Genomic DNA, 18,944 nt, shown 5'->3' with positions numbered 1-18,944 from the left:
AGGGCACTAAATAATTACATTATGATTTCTTTCCTTAACTAATACAGATACACTGTATTCATTTTTTTGTGATACCTGCTGTATCCCGCCACCGGACCAAGTTTTCAGAAGCATAGAAATTCTTACTTTAAAAATATAAGCATAGTTTTTATTAGTTTATGCTCCAACAAGAAGATCGATTTATTAAAAATTAAATTGTTATTTCATACTCTGAGAGAGAAGCATGGTGTTCAGGACTTTTTGTTCACTAGGACGACATGACTTTTTGTTCACTAGGACGATTTTGAAACTGTAAAAACCACTTCCCTTAAACTCCCACTTTTCTATTCCCCCTCCTCTTCTGAAAGAAAAGTTACTTATGTTAATGATGGAGGGGATTTAGGAGTAAGTCTGATTCAAGATCAGGTGGTGGGGGGGACACGGTGTTGGGCTATATCCAGTTTATCTAAGAAATATGGTAGATACTCCACCAACAAGCTACATAGCCAGCACAGAGGAGAGAGTGCCATTTGGAGTAATTCCTGGTGTTTTATGAATGTAGAATTCCCACACACATAGCTTACATTGTAACGTTTGCATTACCTGGTGTCTCAGATATCTTTCCTTTTCTCAATAATTAGAAAGGACCGAAGCAAGTTTTTGATGCCAAATAGCAGTGGACATCTTTGGTTTATTTGTTGGTGAGAGGTCATTCAGCAGAGTCTGTGTCCAAAGACTGTTGTGGGGAATGAAACCGAACCAAACATGGCTCATGTTCACATTGTGCTTGTCACTTGCTAGTGGAGAACCGTGGAATGCACAAATAGCAGGGCTGTAGCCAAGCCTCCTACGTGGTGGAGAAGCATGAGTGCTGGAGGCTCACATCAGTCAAAACTCAGTTTTTTCTCTAAAATTCAAACCTCATCAAATTTAAATATTGCCCTAAGACTTTAGCATCAAATGGAAGCATTTTGCCTGAGTTTAGTCAGTCGCGCAGACTATCTTAGAAGTTATTGTTGCTGCGGTGCACTCACTCTCTCCCTTTAAACTCAAAAGTGGATGTGGTATTAGAATGGAAGATACTCTGCCTAATGACCTGCAGAGCTAAAAATATAAACATGAAGAATGCTATCTTTAAAGATGGGGACTTTTATACAGTTGTGGCTTAGGTAATGAAAAATCTTTGGATACTGAGATGTTAAGCAAGTAAAAAAGCCAACATTTTGCATGATATTAATAGTATTCTTCTAATCACTTTTATGTATATTCATTTAATCCTCCTAAAACTCAGTAGTTACTGTTAAGGATGTTCATTGTGGAGCAAAGTGTTAGCGCCCTGCATGCACAGGTTCATCCTACCAATAGTCCTGAACGTTCCATGTGCCAGACACTGTCGAGGTGCTAATACAGTGGTGAGCAAGGTGGGCTTTCTGTCCTCATGAGCATACATTTTGGTAGGGAGATGGGCAACATTAGCTAAAGAAATACCCATATTAATGTATTAAAGGTTAACACAAATGTTAGGGAAGGAAGTATAACAGGATGTAGACCTAGAGACCTTGGGGAGTGCTTAGAGTGGTCAGAGAAATCTTTGAAGTGGGGAAATTTGAACAGAGACCAGACTGAAGTTGGGAACCATAAACTGTGAAGGGCATTTCAGACAGACAGCACGAGTGCAGAAAGAACGTCAGACGGGAGTGGTGAGGACTCGCGGGGCAGCGCTGTAGTCCCAGCCGGGGGGAGGTGGGACCTGAGCCTCCATGGTTGGCCGTGAACGGCATCTTGTCGAGTCCCTCCCAGTATTAGTTAGGACTCCGATTACCTACACATGATAGGAGGCCACTGGAGGGTTTTAAGCAGGGCATGATGACTGATCTATGTTTAGGAGGATGATTCTGGAGGCTCTGTAAAGAGGAGAATGTGGGCTGTAGCCATAGGAGCAGAGAGACAGTAGGTGAACTTCAGTCATAATTCAGGATTGTAGCAGTAAGGTGATGAGACATGACGCACTTACTTGAAAGTAGACTTAATAGAATCTGTTGACAGAGTGACAGTTGGGTGTAAGAGAAAACAGGGAGTCAAGAGTGACTCCCAAGGTTTTGGATTGAGTGAGTGGTGGTGCCATTTATTGAGCTTCAAGTTGGAGGAAGTTAAAAGTTTGAGTTTTGATTAAGGTTGAAGTAGCCTGTTAAACACCTTTTTTTTTAAATATTATTTTTAATGTTTATTTTTGAGAGCGAGAGAGACAGAGTGAGTGGGGGAGGGGCAGAGAGAGAGGGAGACACAGAATCCGAAACAGGCTCCAGGCTCTGAGCTGTCAGCACAGAGCCCGACGTGGGACTGGAACCCACGAACCATGAGATCGTGACCTGAGCTGAAGTCAGACACCTAACCGACTGAGCCACCCAGGCGTCCCTAGCCTCTTACACACCTTAAGTGGAACCGTTGAGAAAGTAGGTAAATAGACAGGTTACATGTCAGAGGAGAGATGTTAGGACTGGAGCTGCAGCTTCAGGAGTTGCCAACCTCTAAGTGGTGCGGAAAGGAAAGAGGATGGAGGGAGAAGAAGGGGACTCGGGTCTGGGACACTCTAAAGGCCAGTTAGAGCAGGGCTGTCCCCAGAAGGAGGACGCCTGTGTCAGTGCTTCTGCGGACGCTAATAAAGCGAAGACAGATGCAGCTCTGGACGCCGCGGTGGCCGTTGTCCAACACACTTGTGGTGGGGGCTCCAGAGACCAAAGGCCGGAGCTCCTTAAGGAGGTCACGCGGTGAGGAAGAAGAGTTTGCTATGAAGGGGACCAGGTGGGGAGGGACATATCAACAAGGAAGGGATTTCTGTACTTTTGATTTTAGGTGAGAAATGGTTTGTGACATTTCTGTATGCTGCTGGGAGCGATCGTCTTCCCAATCATCAGACACATAGTGAGCACCTCCAGTGGGCCAGGTGCCTTCTCGCACTTGATAGGGTTGTCTTTCAGACATCTGTATGGTTTTTGGTTGTTTTTTTTTGGTTGTTTTTTGTTTTTTGGGTTTTTTTTTTTGTGAAATAGTTGGATTTTAAAATGTAACAGAGTTCAGGCTGAGTAGGCAGCCAGCCCTTGAATCACATTCTGGTCCTTCAGCTTCTAACCAGGTGATTTTGAGCAAGTTGCCGGACTTCTTTGAGCCTGTTTCCTGATCTGCAAAAATGGTACTTATCACAGGTTTTTAATTATATACATATAGATAGAGAGAGAGAGTAGTCTTCAGACATAGTTTTTCTTTTGATGTCATTTTTATTTCATTGGAAAAGTCAAGTGAACTTGCTAAATAAAATATGGTCCATTGGCCAGCAGGGTTAACACCAGCTGTCAGGTTGTTAGACATGCAGACTGTTAGGCCCACATGAGATCTGTGGGATTAGAACAGATGTGTTTTTAACAAGAGCCGCAGATGATTTGAAAAGCAGTGACCTGGAAAACGAGTACCTGCCTGCCCTGTTCTCCAGGTGTTCCCAGAAGAACCATTTCCACATCCTACCATGCTTGGGATCTGAAAGTACTTTTTTTTACCTAGCCCTAGTGTTTGTAAATGTTCTTGCATATAAGCTGTGACGTGTTATTCTCACACTTTCTTTCTTTGTGTTCTGGGTAGTGTCCATAATGAAAGCTCTCCGTGTATGATGACCTTTTCTTTTTTAATTGTTGAACTATAGATAATTAGGAAAGTGGATAAGCAAACGGCATTACTGGACGCAGACGATCCTGTGTCACAACTCCATAAATGTGCGTTTTACCTTAAGGACACAGAAAGAATGTACTTGTGCCTTTCTCAAGAAAGAATAATCCAGTTTCAGGTATGTTTTTAAATGACTGGTTAAAAAAAAATTGTGCCAGCTGTTCAGTTAGCAGCATACAGAAACCGAAAAGTCTTCTTTAATGCACACTGGACTCAAATACACCAAACTGCATTCAGGTATTTATCTCAAGTCCAAAGGTTCCTAACCTACTTGATCCTGCGACGTGGCAGTCCTCCACCTCAAGGAAGAACTCAAATGCATAAAAGTGTTCTTGGAGAGACAGTTAACATCTATTTCTGGGAATCAAAACTTTTTTCAGATCATCCTAAAGTGGATTTGGGGTGTTCATTGAATCCTCTGAAACTGTGTGAAGACGTTATATACAGATGCGCGCATATTTCTGGGGAGGGTTCGTAATTACCAGGTGTACGTGGAGGTCTTCCCAGATAGTAATGAGGAAATGTTTCAGAAGGTAATCTTTAGGTACATTTACTCAGAAGTCTTTTCATGAGGAGGTCTATGACATGGGCAGATGATTTAATAGGATAGTTACACTTTCGTGTGAAATGTCTTTATAAACACCTGGAGACCCATTTCAAAGCAATGGCCGCACACCGCCGTCCTCCTCATCCCAGAACTGCTGGACAGGCCTTGGTGTTTGAAGGTAGGGCTCGGGGGTTGCCAGTTCACATCCTGGTTTCCTTCTGCTGAAAGTGCCCAAGTTTCTAACAGCTCTCTAAACTTGAGGGGTTCTCATTCTCCTAGGGATCCATAAAGATTTTTAAATAGCTACTTACGCCACAAATACCGATCATTTATTAAAGAAACTCTGCAGGTACTGGTGTGCTCTCAAATGGTTATTCTGAAAGGTATTATTTTTAATATGTCACTGGAACATTTCATGGTATAAAAACGGGTGGATGTGAGGTTGCCATATTTATATACTCTGTGTTTATTTAGGGATTGGCAGAGCACCGTGTTTGGAAAGTTAAGAAATTCCTACTAAATTGTCTGCCTGTTAACTTCAGTCTATGAGTGTCACCTTGTTAAAATTGTTTTTATGCTGCAGTGTATACAAAACCCCATTTCTGTGCATTCTTTCTTCCTCAGGCCACTCCATGCCCAAAAGAACCAAATAAAGAGATGATAAACGACGGAGCTTCCTGGACAATCATTAGCACGGATAAGGCGGAGTATACATTTTACGAGGGGATGGGCCCTGTCCTTGCCCCAGTCACCCCTGTGCCTGTTGTAGAAAGTCTTCAGGTGAGACCGCTTACAAGCTGACTTTCAGTGACACTTAGCTCTTTGCAATTGCTCTCTGCTCTGACTTGCTGTGATTTTATTTCACAGTAAATCATAAGATTTGGAGATTTTGTTAATACATCGTTTGTTGATTTAAAAACAAATCAGAGCATACTTTTCTACAAGAAAATTTAAGTTTAAATCACCTGGTATAGTCTCTTGAGATGTTTTAGCTCAATTTGTCCTTATAATCATGTTATTTAAAAGAAGAATTGTATTTTTCCATTTTTTCCCCCACAAATCATAGTCCAATGAAAAACTAATCTGTGTACTTTAATGAAAAATGAAAAGTTCTCTCAACATTTTTCTGATTTTCTGTGAATTTCAGTTGAATGGCGGTGGGGACGTAGCAATGCTTGAACTTACAGGACAGAATTTCACTCCAAATTTACGAGTGTGGTTTGGGGATGTAGAAGCTGAAACTATGTACAGGTACTTAATGAAACTTTTTACATCATCCAGAGTTTTTGTTGGGGGTGGGTACGTGAGATTCTTTCCTAATATTGATTGTAATGTATTGAGCAACCTTGTTTTAAGTTCCAGTTCTAAGATTTACCTTCCTTTTAAGTGCTTTATATTTCCTCCTCAGATGTGGAGAGAGTATGCTCTGTGTTGTCCCAGACATTTCTGCATTCCGGGAGGGCTGGCGATGGGTCCGGCAGCCAGTCCAGGTTCCAGTAACTTTGGTCCGTAATGATGGAATCATTTATTCCACCAGCCTTACCTTTACCTACACACCGGAACCGGGGCCACGGCCACACTGCAGTGCGGCAGGAGCAATCCTTCGAGCCAGTTCAAGCCAGGTGCCCCCTAATGAATCAAACACAAACAGCGAGGGAAGTTACACAAACGTCAGCACAAATTCTACCAGTGTCACATCATCTGCAGCAACGGTGGTGTCCTAACTACCGGCTTCTTGCTGGGACTTAAACGGACTTGAGTGGGGCGAAATGTTGACAAAAAAAAAAAGAAGAAGAAGAAGAAAGAAAGAAAGAAAGAAAAAGAAAAAAATGAACAATCTTTTGTGGTTTCTTGGGAAAACTTTTCATACCCGGTGATACTGTTCAGAAACCCCATTACCTACAAGTGCTGATTTGAAGCGCAGAAGCCGCAGTAAAACAAACAAAACGTCGAAATGTACAAACTATTGGGAATCGATTGTTTTCGGCTGTTATTCTTGTTTGGTCGGTTTTTGTTTGGTTTTGTTTAAATGGGCAAGAAATAGAGATGTGGCTGGAATAAAAGTTAATCAAACTAGAAGACACAAATCTAACATAGTTTTTACGGACCAAGGGACTTGTATAAGCTTTAGCAAAAGGTACATTTTCACCATACCTTTTTTTATATCACAGTATATAGTACACCTTTGTTACCAAATAGGTTCTTCTCCTCCCAGCCCCCTCGGAGCTTCTGCTCTTCAGTACATTCAAGTTCCAAGCCTGACCATGCTCCTTTAACCTAATTACCGTATTCTTCCAGGTGTTTTTGGTTTAAGGCTGGAACTGTTCTTTTTATTTTATTTTTTTTTTAAAGCTGATGTCTTACGACTTTTCCTGAGTCGAAATTGTTTTGATTTCAGCAAGTCAAATCTTGTAAAGGCCCGCCTGTTTTTTTTAAGATTATATGAAGTCTGTGCAAAAGCTTTAAAAAACAATGCCTCTGCCTTGCCTGCAGTACATGCAATGTATGTTACCTTAGTCTCTTTTCTCAGACACTGTTGGTAGTTCTTTCCTTGTTTTCCTTTTTTTTCTTTAAATGTATTTATAGTGGTATTCCAAGAGGTTCTAACACATGTGGAATTAAATGTGGCCATTTAGTTATTAATGAATTAATGGTGCAGAACATGTTGGTATTTGAAGTGTTCTCTCCCCTTTGCCCATGTGTAAATGTATCTACCTGTTCCAGATTTGTGCAGGTCCCCCTCCTAATCTTGTACATAACTTGTATTATGTGTAAGTTAAACATTTTATTTTGAACTTGGAATGTTCCCAGTGATCTCCTTCAGCAGGGTGTTTTCTGCCTTGTTTGCATATGACGACGACGACAACAAAAAAGTATCATGACAAGTATTTGCTACCAGTTGGTAGCTGGTGCCCTTATTGTATAATGAGAAAATCTCAGCAAAAGCATGTGTTTGTTTCCTTTTTCTTTTTGGTAGCCTAGGTCAGGAAACATCATTGTAACCTTAAAACAAGATGCTTTTGTTAGATGACCAATGCAAATAGCTCGGAAGACAGTACTTTAGAACAGATAGTTGTGAGATTATAAAACTGCAAATGTAATTTATCTTTCCCTGTCTCTCCTGACTTCTGCATCTTCTCTTCCTCAGTACTGAGTATCTCCACAGATGTCTCCTTCTCAGAAAACATTTCTTTTCCATTCAGTTGAGATTTAGTTGCATTCAGGTTGTGTGTCGGCCTTCCGTGCGAGGCTCACTGGTTTTCCCTTGCTTCCATTCCTGCACTCTGGTCAGGCGTTTGTTCAGTCAGTTTCTTAGAAATTGCCGCCGACTCACGGGGCTACTTTTAGTACAGGAACCGTGTGTGTGATGTTCCAGGACACAGTCTGGTAATACAATCATCCTTCTTAGAGTTCAAAACTACCTCTAGATTGTGGTAAGCTTTTACTGTCCCCCGAAACAGGAGCCACAAGCACCTTACAAATGCAAAACTAACTTCCTGCAGTGTTTCCGCACGGAACATGGTCTTTCTGGTGTCATGGGCCGTTTTGAAAACGTCTTCATCGATAGACTTTTTAAACATCTTCTTAGGGGCTCTCCCCTCTCCCCAGCTTCCTTATCACTTCTGCTCAGACTGTGTCATTGTAAATACAATTCCTAACTTCTCTAAATCACCCTTTCCTCGCTTTTCAAGGAGGAAGTCACTTGTAGAACACATTAGTGGTTAAAGCAGAGTTATTGTGGCTTTATCGCACTGCAAGCCTTTTAAAGTACTCCCAGGCTGCGTTACTCTGTATGTATAGCCTTCTCTTCAGATCTGCTCCAGTCACTAGCTTCTCTTGTAAGCTGACCCTGCCTCACACTTCAAACTGTTTCAGTGATCAAGGGCAGAATTGTGGCCTTACCTTTCTTTGTTTTAACTGTTTACTAGCTTCTTACAAACTTGCTTCTGAATAGTATTTATTCTTCTCTGTTGAGTCATGGAAGTAACCTTTACACACTGCTTTTGGTTCGGAGCGTGGAAATATTTTCAGTGCCGCTTTACTTTGAATGGGCCACAAGTTTCCTCCACTTCCCAGGTTTGGTATTTAGTTACAAAACTATGTTAAATTAACCGGTAACGGATGAGATACTTTTGAAGAACAAACTATTTCTTATGTAGCTTTGCAGCTCAAATTAATTTTTTTCAAGTTTATGGCTTTATTAAAATGAACTTTGCATTTTTTACTATTTAATTATACCTTATTTTGGCTCTTGGTTTCTTTTAATAAGATAATTTTGAAATACTAGACTGTAAAGCCTTTTCCTGTTTGTTTTTTGTTTGTTCTTTTGAAAAACCAAGAATGTACTTATACAGGCATTTCCCTTGCTATTTTATGCCATTCTGCATACCACAAACTAAAGACTGAAATGATTTGTCTGTTGTAGCTTATTTTTTTATCAGTAGTTCTTTTTTCAGCTGCTTTAAAAAAAATTGTTATGGATTTGTGAATCATTTTCCATGTATAATTTATAGGAGCCTTGCCCTCTGGTAATAGCAGAACACAGCCCCTCCTCTGATGGCATTATTAGAGATGTTAGACACTCTTCTTCCAACGGAGACCACTTCTGTTAGAGAACATTCGAGTTTTGGGTTGTTTCTGGTTTTTTACAATTCTATTTTAGAAGGGTATCTTCTGCTCCCGTGAGCTATGCAATTTCTAAAATTATGCTAGAAGCTGAGTCTGTGATCTAATCTGTTTTTTAGTTCCATTGAATTGATCACATAGATTGGGAAGGCAACTTAAAGGCTTTCAATGTAGAATGCCCTTTTGATTTTGAATGATTTCAGAATCGAACACTAGTATAATATTTAACCTGCTGCTGACTTTTCTTCAACTGTGGCAACTAAAGGCATCCTCATATATGTGTTAGTGAAATATTTATCCCTCTTGTGCACAGACTTATTTGCGATCATAACTGGTTAGTTTTTGTTCCTTTTTTTTTTTTTTCCAATGTAACTGGTACCATCTGTGGGCTCACAGAATATTCCCCATGCAATTTTTGAGAACTAAACTCGTCCTGTTTAACTCGTCCCAGATAATCCACAGGGGGAGGGGTTCCTTTTTTAAACAAAATGCTATTCAATTATTAACCAAGTTACTTACTTTTGATTTCAAAAGCAGCTGTGTTTTCTAATGAGTACTGAACAAATGTGTGTTCGGTACTTCTGATTTTGTTTTCAAGCACTGTAATGTGGGCTGGATGATTAGAAACAATAATATATTAGGGTTTCTATTTAACCCTTTCAGGACTGAACTGTATCTCCTATTAATTTTTCCCCATGTCGTGATAAATGTTTGCCAGCATTCAGTACTGTGTTGTCCAGATGTAGGTTTATATGCTCATTTTTAGCTTATTTCTTGTACCTTGCAGCATGCTCTACTCATTCAGTCCTTAAGGGGTTTATTTTACAAACTGTGCGCCTGTAAGGTTTATTAGCAATAAGATAGAAAATTGAGCAAGTTTATACCATAATTTTGTAGAAAAATGAATCTGCTCAGTTCCATACTTCATCCATGAGAAACCTGCACTACGGGCAGTTTCAAGGAATAAATAAAAAGGAAACGTAAACCATTGTAAAAGTCTTCTGTTGGATGTGCCTGATGCCTGTGTTATCGTCTTTGATTTCTGAATAGTTGGTGAAGGTAGAATCAAATTACATATTACAGTTTGCATAGTAAAAATCTTACCTTGCTGTCTACATCACATCAAGTGATAGCGCTGCGAATTTTCTTTTCAGTATTTGTAACTAATGCTTTCCAGAGAGAGAGTTTAGGGGGGTTTCCCCATGTAAATAAGGAAAAGAGGCAGATCTCCCAACTCTAGGAGTATTTCAAGCTCTGATCTCAACAAGATTAACAAGTATTACTTAGCAGTGGCTTGCTTTTCCAGTACAAAGTTCTTATTTGGGTTGATGTACGAAAGAACATACAATGATGGCTTGTGCTTTTTAGTGGAAGCTCCTAATACGGAGAGAGAAGAGTCTGTGTTTAATATGGAAACAAAGGGGGACGCTGTTTTTAAAAAATTTTAATGTTTTATTTATTTTTGAGAGAGACCGTGTGAGCAGGGGAGGGTCAGAGAGAGAGGGAGTCATAGAATGCAAAGACAGGCTCCAGGCTCTGAGCTAGTTGTCAGCACAGAGCCTGATGCGGGGCTCGAACCCATAAACCGTGAGATCATGACCTGAGCCGAAGTCGGACGCTTAACCAACTGAGCCACCCAGGTGACCCCCAACGCTGTTTTTTAAATCCTAGCAAGTTTATTTTTTATCTAACTTCTCTCCTGTCCTCCGCCAAGAAAAATATTATCAGAATTTTGCTAAAGACATCTTGCTCTAAAAATAGTGATTGGTAAATAAGAGACCATTTAGCCAGAAGCTTTTAAGGCTCCAGATTGATAGTGATTACTTGATGCAGAGTTTAGAAGAGAATAACAAGTGTCTATTCCTTGCTATAAATATTATGTGAGCCCTTTCCAAGCCATCTTACCAAAGATCCATTAAGTGTATCTTCATCTTTTTGTCACTGCACCTCCGGATGATTGCCATTTACAGAGATAGAGTGGGCAGGCTACATCAGGTTCTAGCAGTAAGTGGTCACAGAAGGGACTCTTCTTTAAAAAAATAAAGAATCTAGAAAGTTAGACTAAAAAGGAATCCTTAAAAAAGTTAAGTGCTAGGAGATCATGAAGGAGACATGAAGCTGATGTATTTAAAGAGGTTATTCACCTTGACCTGAGGGATAGAGCATAGGGCATAGGGTCAAGTGATAACACTGGAAGCCACAGGCCCGGTCAGAACTTGGAAGAATGTACTTCTTACAGGTAGTTTTTTGCATTCAGGATAAAGTCATTTGTGTTCCTGGCACATAGATGTTCAATAAAATTTAGTTAAAGCCGTTAGCTCACATGTAGAGTTCATTGAAAAGGCAGATAAATACTACACAAAGGGAGAAGGTTTTAACTACAAGAAACATTCATACCAAACACAAATAGGTTATGGCTGTTGGAACTTACAGTTTGTTTTGCTTTGGGGAAGCGGCACTTTCAACTGTGCTATTCTATGAAAACAATGTTTCAAGGTAAGTATGACGCTTAGGTGTGTATCGAATTCTTCCGGGCATTTTGACTGTAGCCCCTGCTTTTCATTTCCTTACATTCTGCCACCTCGCTTGTTCAGTGCAAACATGTAAGTCATTTCCGGCGCCTTTATCTGGTTGATAATTTCTGCTGGTGTTGGACAGTAGGGTTACTGGTATTTCTTTAAGTCCCAAACTGTTAATCCAGAAGCAGCCGCACCTTCATCATGCACAGGAGGAAAGAGTGTGACTAGGTGGTCTTCACAGTGGCCTCCTGAGCAGCTTGACAGCTGTTCTTTTACTTAGATGGCTTCTCCTTGCACACCTCCTGTCTCCTCAGGTCTTCCTCACCACACGACACAGACTGATGATAACTATGTTCCTCATATGGCGTTCAGATGTTTAGACGATACAATGAAAAGTTTGGGGGGAGAATAATTGTGACTTGGAGGACAATGATTGTTACTTTAATCACCAAATGTCCTAGACATTTTGCAAGCTGAGAATTTGCTGGTAGATTCCAAGGTTGCAAACGGTGTGATCTGAGGGAAGAACTTCAGCGGAAGGACAATGGTATATGCGGCTCTTTGCTTAGAAGCATGAATATCCATCCTTATTTCTGGATAATGCCAGAAGTTAGAATTTGTTAGGACATAAGTGGGAATTTTTAAATGGCCAGTCACATTCTGGGCTCTGAGCTCAGTCAGGGTGTGGCCGTTTCTGAAAATTTCCACTGAGGGCTTGTCCTACTCTGCTCCGGCTGCCGTATGAAAATATCATGGGCTGGGTGGTTTCAACAACAGAAATGAATTTTCTCACAGTCCTGGAGGCTGGAAGTCCGATCAGGGCACCAGCCAGCGTGGTCAGGTTCAGGTGAGAACCCTTCCTGGCTTACAGCCGCCCTCGCTGTGGGCCCACATGGCCCACAGAGAAAGAGGGAGAGGGAGACCGAAAGCAAACTGGGCCTTTTCCGAAGGCCACAATCCTATCTGATTTGGGCCCCACCCTCAGGACCTCATTTAACCTTAATTACCCCTCAAGAGGCCATCTCCAGATGGAGTCACATTGAGACTTACGTTTCAACATGAATGGAGTAGGGGGCACAGTTCAGTCTGTAGCAGAGCTTATTCTAAAAACCTTGTAAGTTTATCGTGTAAATGACATACAGGTGTCCACCTGTGACAGTATATGGGTTTACAGCATTAAGTCCTTGTTGGGGTTTCTCAATAGTTAGCTAAGATGATGAATGGACTGGGCTGAGGGACAAGAGGTGAGGCAAGATTGTGGGAGAAGTCCCTCTGGCCGCTTCTGAGTTGTTTGATGGCCACTGTTTAATCCTCACCACAACCCTATGAGCTCATGCCTGTTTTAGAGATGAAGAGACAGCCCCAGGACCTGCCCAAAGTCAGGTTAAATTTAACAGAGCTGGCATTTAGATCAGCCTCAGGGGCCCAGGATCCTGCTTCTAAGTGCCACGATTCCCAAGTCACAGTCACCAGAGGATCCGAGGGACTCAGGTTACTAGGGAGTGGTTCTGTGACAGTTCTGTCTTCAGGAACTTTAGAGGAAACAGCCCTATTTCAATCCTCACATTTTACAGTTGAGGAAAACAGCCCTAGAGAAGGTGAAAGATCCAAATGTAATTCTAGATTGAATGCTTTATGAACTCAGAAGTGCTGTTCCGTTGCTAGGTATTAATATTGTCACTATTATTACTAATATTATCATGTTAATATCTCCCGGTTCCCCCAGCTAAGCCTTCCTTGTAAATGATGCACTACATTTGATGATCCTAGAGAGAATGATCCCGTAAACTTCAAAAGTTTTCCATGTTCCAGATGAAGATAATGAGTCTTCATCCCTAATAGGCGTAGTAGCCAATTCTAGCTTCAGGAGTTTTTGGATTTTCTGTGTTGTCGTTAGGAAGAGCAGGGGTCAGAGACCAGGGTGGGAATTAATGACCTGAGTGGTGCTCAAATCATAAACCCCATTTTGCCATTGATTTATGTGGGTGGTGGATTCTGCAGCTCTCCACTCTTCCTTTATCCCATTTGTAGGTGGGGGGAACACCATAGATTTTAGGAGTGGTGCTAGGGAAAAGCCCTTAACTGGGGCCCTGGTGCTATTTAGCCTCAGAGCCCAGATACGTGCTTTGGTGTCCTCAGTTGGGTTCTGGAGCCCATTTGGCTTGGGTCTTTCTGGATCAGTGTGAGTTTAGTTTTCAAGCCTGGTTTTTGTTTTTTCATTCAAGAAAACCGCGATACGACTGTTTTGCATTCACTGTCTCAAAGGTTTAAAAATGTACACCTTCACTGTGATAGCCAGTATTGGAGTTAAAATAGTTTTTAAAGTCAGAAACCAAGGCTGGTTACTAGGGAAGGGGGATTTGGTAAGAAAAGCGGAAGCCCACAGGATTGAAGGGAGCCTGAATCATGTTTAGGACTAGAACTCTGTGGGTTAAGGAGCCTGCGTCGGAAGGGTGGTCTGCTCAGGGAGCCTCTCCCCTTGTGCATTCCCTCTCTTCTCCCGAAGTCACCTGCTCCCGATTCAGTTTTATAGGTAACAGCAACTGGTGATGGGAGCCTAGCCCACTGCCACTCACTGTGCATTTACAGGAAGGGTCAGTTAAAAGGAACCTCTAGGGGCTTTTTGGTTCCTCTGCTGAGGCCTGGATTGATAACCAATAGGGCAAGAGATCAGTACCCACGAAGGAAATCGAGGTTGCTAGGATGGGACAACAGACGATAGGCAGTCACTCGAGAGAGCTACAAACCATAAATTCTGTAATAAAATGCCTTAAGTGTATTCTATGTGTCAGGTGATTTACACGAAAACGTTTCTGACTCCTCAGATTCCTATGAGCCAATTTCATAGGCAGTTTTGAAAAGGATACTCAGATCATGAACCACATTAGGAAAAGCCTCCCATCTCCTCTGGCCTTTTAGCCTCCTTTAGAAAAGCGCCTTCCACGGAATGGGCTCTTGGGAACTGTGAGCTTGTTCTTACCCCCATGGGTAGCTGATTAGGACCCCTGAAAAAGCTTCCTGTCACGTTCCACAGGCGATTGTGCAGGAAGGAAATGGGAGATCACGTGGGCCTTGTTTTGACACAGGAACTGACCTGCGGTGTGAACTGGTTCACAGGGAGAATGAAACAGACGCCCACGTGAAAGGGAGGGCACGCCCATTTCCAACCTCTTACTGATGCTCAAGTACATTCCTGCCCTTGGGTGGATTCCTGCGCTGGGGTTCCTCGCGGCAACCCCTTCTCCTTACCATTTCCCTTCAGTGCCAGGGTTAACTTGAATAGGATTTTATTACTTATAACTGGGGTCCTAACAGGTAAGTGTTGCTCTTGTTACCTTAATTTTACCGATGAAGAAATTAAGAAAAGGAAGGCACTTTTCACTGCCAGGACTCCACAGCTCTAAGTGGCAAAGCTGTGATTCTATTAGTTGGGGGAGATAAGGGCTTGGAGGCAGTGCTAATATCTAGGAGGGCATCGAGACGGTAGCATTTGAATAGTGCCTCAGAGAGTGAGGGCGTTCAGGATTTCAACGGGTAAGAAAATGCTGGGGTTTGGACTAATGAATGGAAGGCAAGGAGCTGGGAGGGCCTGGGTATGTGTGGTCAAGGGCAGGTCCTTCAGTGACATGGGACCATGGGGTACCACTGGAGCATTGGGAATTGGTTGTTATGTGATATTATATAAATATAGTTCTATATCGTATACATATAACAGGTTACCAGAGTCAGATGGGTAGGATCTCCAACTACGTTAGGAGAAAAACAGTTCTCTGTGCCCCGTGTCTTCCCTTGTGGAGTGGAGTGACCTTCCGTTAGTATGTGTCAGTATCCTTGGCCTCTGCCTCTTACTCAGTATTAATAATTGTGCGGAATTAGTTAATTTTGCTCTATTACAGCTAGGCACTGCAGATATAGCAATAAATAAAGCTCTGCTTACATACAGCTTTCCTTCTAGTGGAGAGAGGCTAGATGTAAATATAAAATTTATTTACACGCATATATTTCCCTAATAAGGACTCCTACTGAAAATGTCACTCATCTAGAGCTCAGAGGTCATGGAAACTAACCATCAATAGAGCCCAGCGGCGTCCCGGGGTATAAGTGGGCGAGAATCACTGTGTGTCCTAGAGGTATGGAGTATGTTCTGTTCAATATAAAGATCTGTGGTTTTAATGAGTACTTGACTATTGACCACAGCGGGGTGCTGTGCACGCACCTTCATGGGAAGCTGCCTGAGGAACTGTGCTTCTCCCAGCTGTCTTGGGGTTTGTTTCAGCCACCTGGAGGTAGCCCCCCGGGGTGCTGCTGGCTGGGCAGGGTGAGGTGCTGTGGGATGTAGGGGATGGAGAGAGAGGAGTGTGAGGAAGCCCAGCAGGAAGCAGGCTGGGACTCCCGAATTCCACTTTGCAGACAGAGCGCCCCTCCTTAGGGAAGAGCTGACCCAGGAAGGGAGGCTGAGACTGAGGGGGGCGTGAGGCCTGTTAGGACCCCGGTGCGGCTTGGCTCAAGGGTGAGGACACTGTCTAGGGACCCCGCTTTGATTAGCAAGGGCTGGTGATCCCTAGACAGACATGGGAGTATCTGACAAAAAGACTCAAGTGCCTCTTTACCCCATAAAAGTGATTGTTTAACATCATTGTTTCTCAACTCATTATGAACTCACTCGTAATGGTTTTAGAATAAGCCTTACTGTTGTCTTCTCTCCATTAAGTAAGTTCTACACCCAGCGTGGGGCTTGAGCTCAACCCCAAGATCAAGAGTCACTTGCTCTACCGACTGAGCCGGCCACGGGCCCCAAGCCTTACTGCTTTTTTATGCACAGAGTTAAAATCTCTCTCTACACTTGTGAAGGTCTTCTATACCAAACTGTAAATGGGCTTTTTACAGGGCTGATAATGTGGCCTGTCTAAACATGGAAATGTCGCCATGCAGGTGTAGTCAGGATGTGCAGAAGACTTCACTACCTAACCATGTGTCAGAAACCCCAGAGCCTGGCAGCACCCAAGGTGAAATCGCTGTACCTCGAAGTTAGAGAAAGGCTGACCAAGTCTTGAGTTTAAAAAATCTGTTTTGGGGACACCTGGGTGGCTCAGTCAGTTAAGCGCCTGACTTTCGGTTTCGGCTCAGGTCATGATCTCATGGTTTTGTGAATTCGAGCCCCGCGTTGGGCTCTGCGCTGACAGTGCGGAGCCTGCTTGAGATTCTTCTCTCCCTCTCCCTCTGCCCCTTCCCTGCTCTTGCTCTCTCTTTCAATGTAAATAAATAAACTTAACAAAATCTTTGGTTTGAAAAAATGCCCAAACCCTTCCATTTCTAGGATCCTTTACTCATAAGAACAGTTGTGCAAGTTTGGGCAGACTAAATCCTGACAAAAACCTACATGAGCGGCGTCTTCACTCAAACTGGCCAAGCTGCTCTGCACAGAAACTTTAGGGCCTCTCGGAAGGTCATGTTCCCACTGTGATTTTAGATCCAAATGAAACTCACAACAACACACAAGCTCCCTCTAGGGAAGAGAATTGTAGAGGCCAGCTGAGCAGAGAGAAGCCAAGTAGGAGAGGGCCAGGAACTAGCCCAAAGGCACACACAGACACACAGACACACAGACACACACACACACACACACACACACACCTAACCAGAGTGCACCGCTACCGTCCCCACACTCCAGCGCCAAATGTGTTACCAAGACCAGAGTCTCTCTTTGGAATGCGATGTTTGACACTTTCTGTCTTGTGACTCGACGCTGGCTAAGCATGTGAGGGGCGGAGCTTTGGGCCCACGCAGCGGGCGGTGGCTCCCGGGACACAAGCAGAGAATCACCGCCCTGGAGATCAGGAGGCCAGGGTGCCCTGAAGCTCTGCTTTTCTATGTTCTCCATTCTAAGCCTTGTAACAAAAGTGCAGCTATTCCAAAAGATGGAGACATGAAACATTTTGTCTTCTGAGCTCTTAAAAAATACTTGCAAACCCACCTCTTTTGAGCTGGATGGAAGGTGTTAGTATAAGGTATTGTACATCCTTTTACTCACTTCCTCGACACAGCTGATGATGCTCATGTGTCAGAAACCCTCTTTCACTTGGCTTCCAGGACTCAGGCTTTCCAGCTGCTCTCAGTCAGTCTGCGCTGCCACTTCCTTCTCAGCTCCCCGGCCTCCAGACTTGGGACAGCCCCAGCACAAAGTCCTGTCCCCTCCTCTTTCCCAGCTACAGTCCCCACCATGGTGATATCTCCCCATCTCACGTCTATATGGACATGACTTCCCGATTCCTACTTCCTGGCCCAGACTCCTTGCCTGCACTCCAGAATCGTAGATGTAACTGCTTACTTGGCACCTGAAAGCTAACTCGTGATTTCCTCCTTTCCCCAATCCCGACCTCTCCCCCGTTCCCAGCCCATCTCCCCCTTTCAGTAAATGGCGCCTCCATTTTTCCAATTGCTTAGGGGAAAACCTTGAAGTCTATCTTGGTTCATTTCTTTCTCTCACATCCCATATTCAGTCCATCAGTAAAGCCGGTCAACTGCTCCTTCAAAATGTATCCAAACTCTAACCACTTCTCATCCCCTCTATCACTACCAGTGGGAGCCAAGCCGCCATTGGCTGTCACGTGGGTTATTACAGTCATGTTCTAACTGCTCCCCCTGCTTCCTCCCTGGTCCTCTTGGAGCGATTATTTGAAAACGTGTCCCTCTGCTGCTTAAAGCCATCCATTGACTTCCCATCTTGCTCAGAGTAAAATCCAAAGTCCTCCACATGACCCTCCCCAGCCTTGCTACCTCTGGGTCCACTGTATTCTAGACACTCTGATTTCCTTGTCATTCCTAGGTTTCACCAAACGGGCTCTAACCTCAGGGCATTTGCATTGGTGGTTCCTGTGTCTGGAACAGCATCCAGTATTTTTGACATAAGTATCTTTGCCATAGACATCTTTGCTGCATAACTAACTGGCTATAAAGCAATACTGCCATAAATTTACAAAAAAGTAATAACTGGTTGACATTTTGGTTTGACAGTTAATTTCATCAGCCAGTTGACAGTTTGGTTTCATTTCCCCATTGACTCAGTATTCCCACTTAAAAAAAAATTAAGTTTATTTATTTATTTATTTTGAGAGAGAAAGGGAGGAGCAGAGAGAGAGAGAGAGAGGGAGAGAGGGGATCTCAAGCAGGCTCTGAGCTGTCAGCACAGAGCCTGACACGGGGCTTGAACTCACAAACACTGAAATCATGACCTGAACTGAAACCAAGAGTCAGGCTTAAGTGACTGATCCCCCCAGGTGCCCTGACTCCCATTTTTATATTATATAAATCTTAGCACTCATAATGGTCTATACAGTGGCATAGCATTTTGAACCCATATTTCCCATAGATCTTTGTGACATATGACAGTATGCCAAGCACAAAACAGTGTAGAGAGTTTTCACTATGCAACCCCAAAACAGTTACAAATATGCATCTTAGTATTTAAGAAGTGATTATCTCTGGTAATGAAGGAAGAAACTTTAATGGGGAAAAAAAGTGCAATACCGAACAAGGATTTGAATCAACAAGCAAAA

The 18,944-nt window shown here is 42.9% G+C and overlaps 1 protein-coding gene across 7 annotated transcripts in view; it reads left to right on the top strand.

Annotated features, from left to right (window-relative positions):
- The window catches only part of RBPJ (recombination signal binding protein for immunoglobulin kappa J region), a 215,382-nt gene extending 205,514 nt beyond the window's left edge, over nt 1-9,868 (top strand). For 5 of the 7 annotated variants that reach the window (XM_077776600.1, XM_077776603.1, XM_077776598.1 and 2 more), the window contains 4 exons: nt 3,674-3,814; nt 4,868-5,023; nt 5,391-5,494; nt 5,652-9,868. In XM_077776600.1, the coding sequence (XP_077632726.1) occupies nt 3,674-3,814; nt 4,868-5,023; nt 5,391-5,494; nt 5,652-5,967 (717 nt within the window). In that variant the 3' untranslated portion in view covers nt 5,968-9,868. The remainder of the gene's footprint in view (nt 1-3,673; nt 3,815-4,867; nt 5,024-5,390; nt 5,495-5,651) is intronic. The other 2 variants (XM_077776601.1, XM_077776602.1) reach the window with 2 other exon arrangements.
- The last annotated feature ends 9,076 nt before the right edge of the window (nt 9,869-18,944 follow it).

Source organism: Crocuta crocuta, unplaced genomic scaffold (genome assembly GCF_008692635.1).
Source record: "Crocuta crocuta isolate KB4526 unplaced genomic scaffold, BGI_CrCroc_1.0 scaffold57, whole genome shotgun sequence".
Classification (NCBI taxonomy): domain Eukaryota; kingdom Metazoa; phylum Chordata; class Mammalia; order Carnivora; family Hyaenidae; genus Crocuta; species Crocuta crocuta.
Note: the sequence above shows the minus strand (reverse complement) of the source record. Positions and strands in the feature narration are given on the sequence as shown.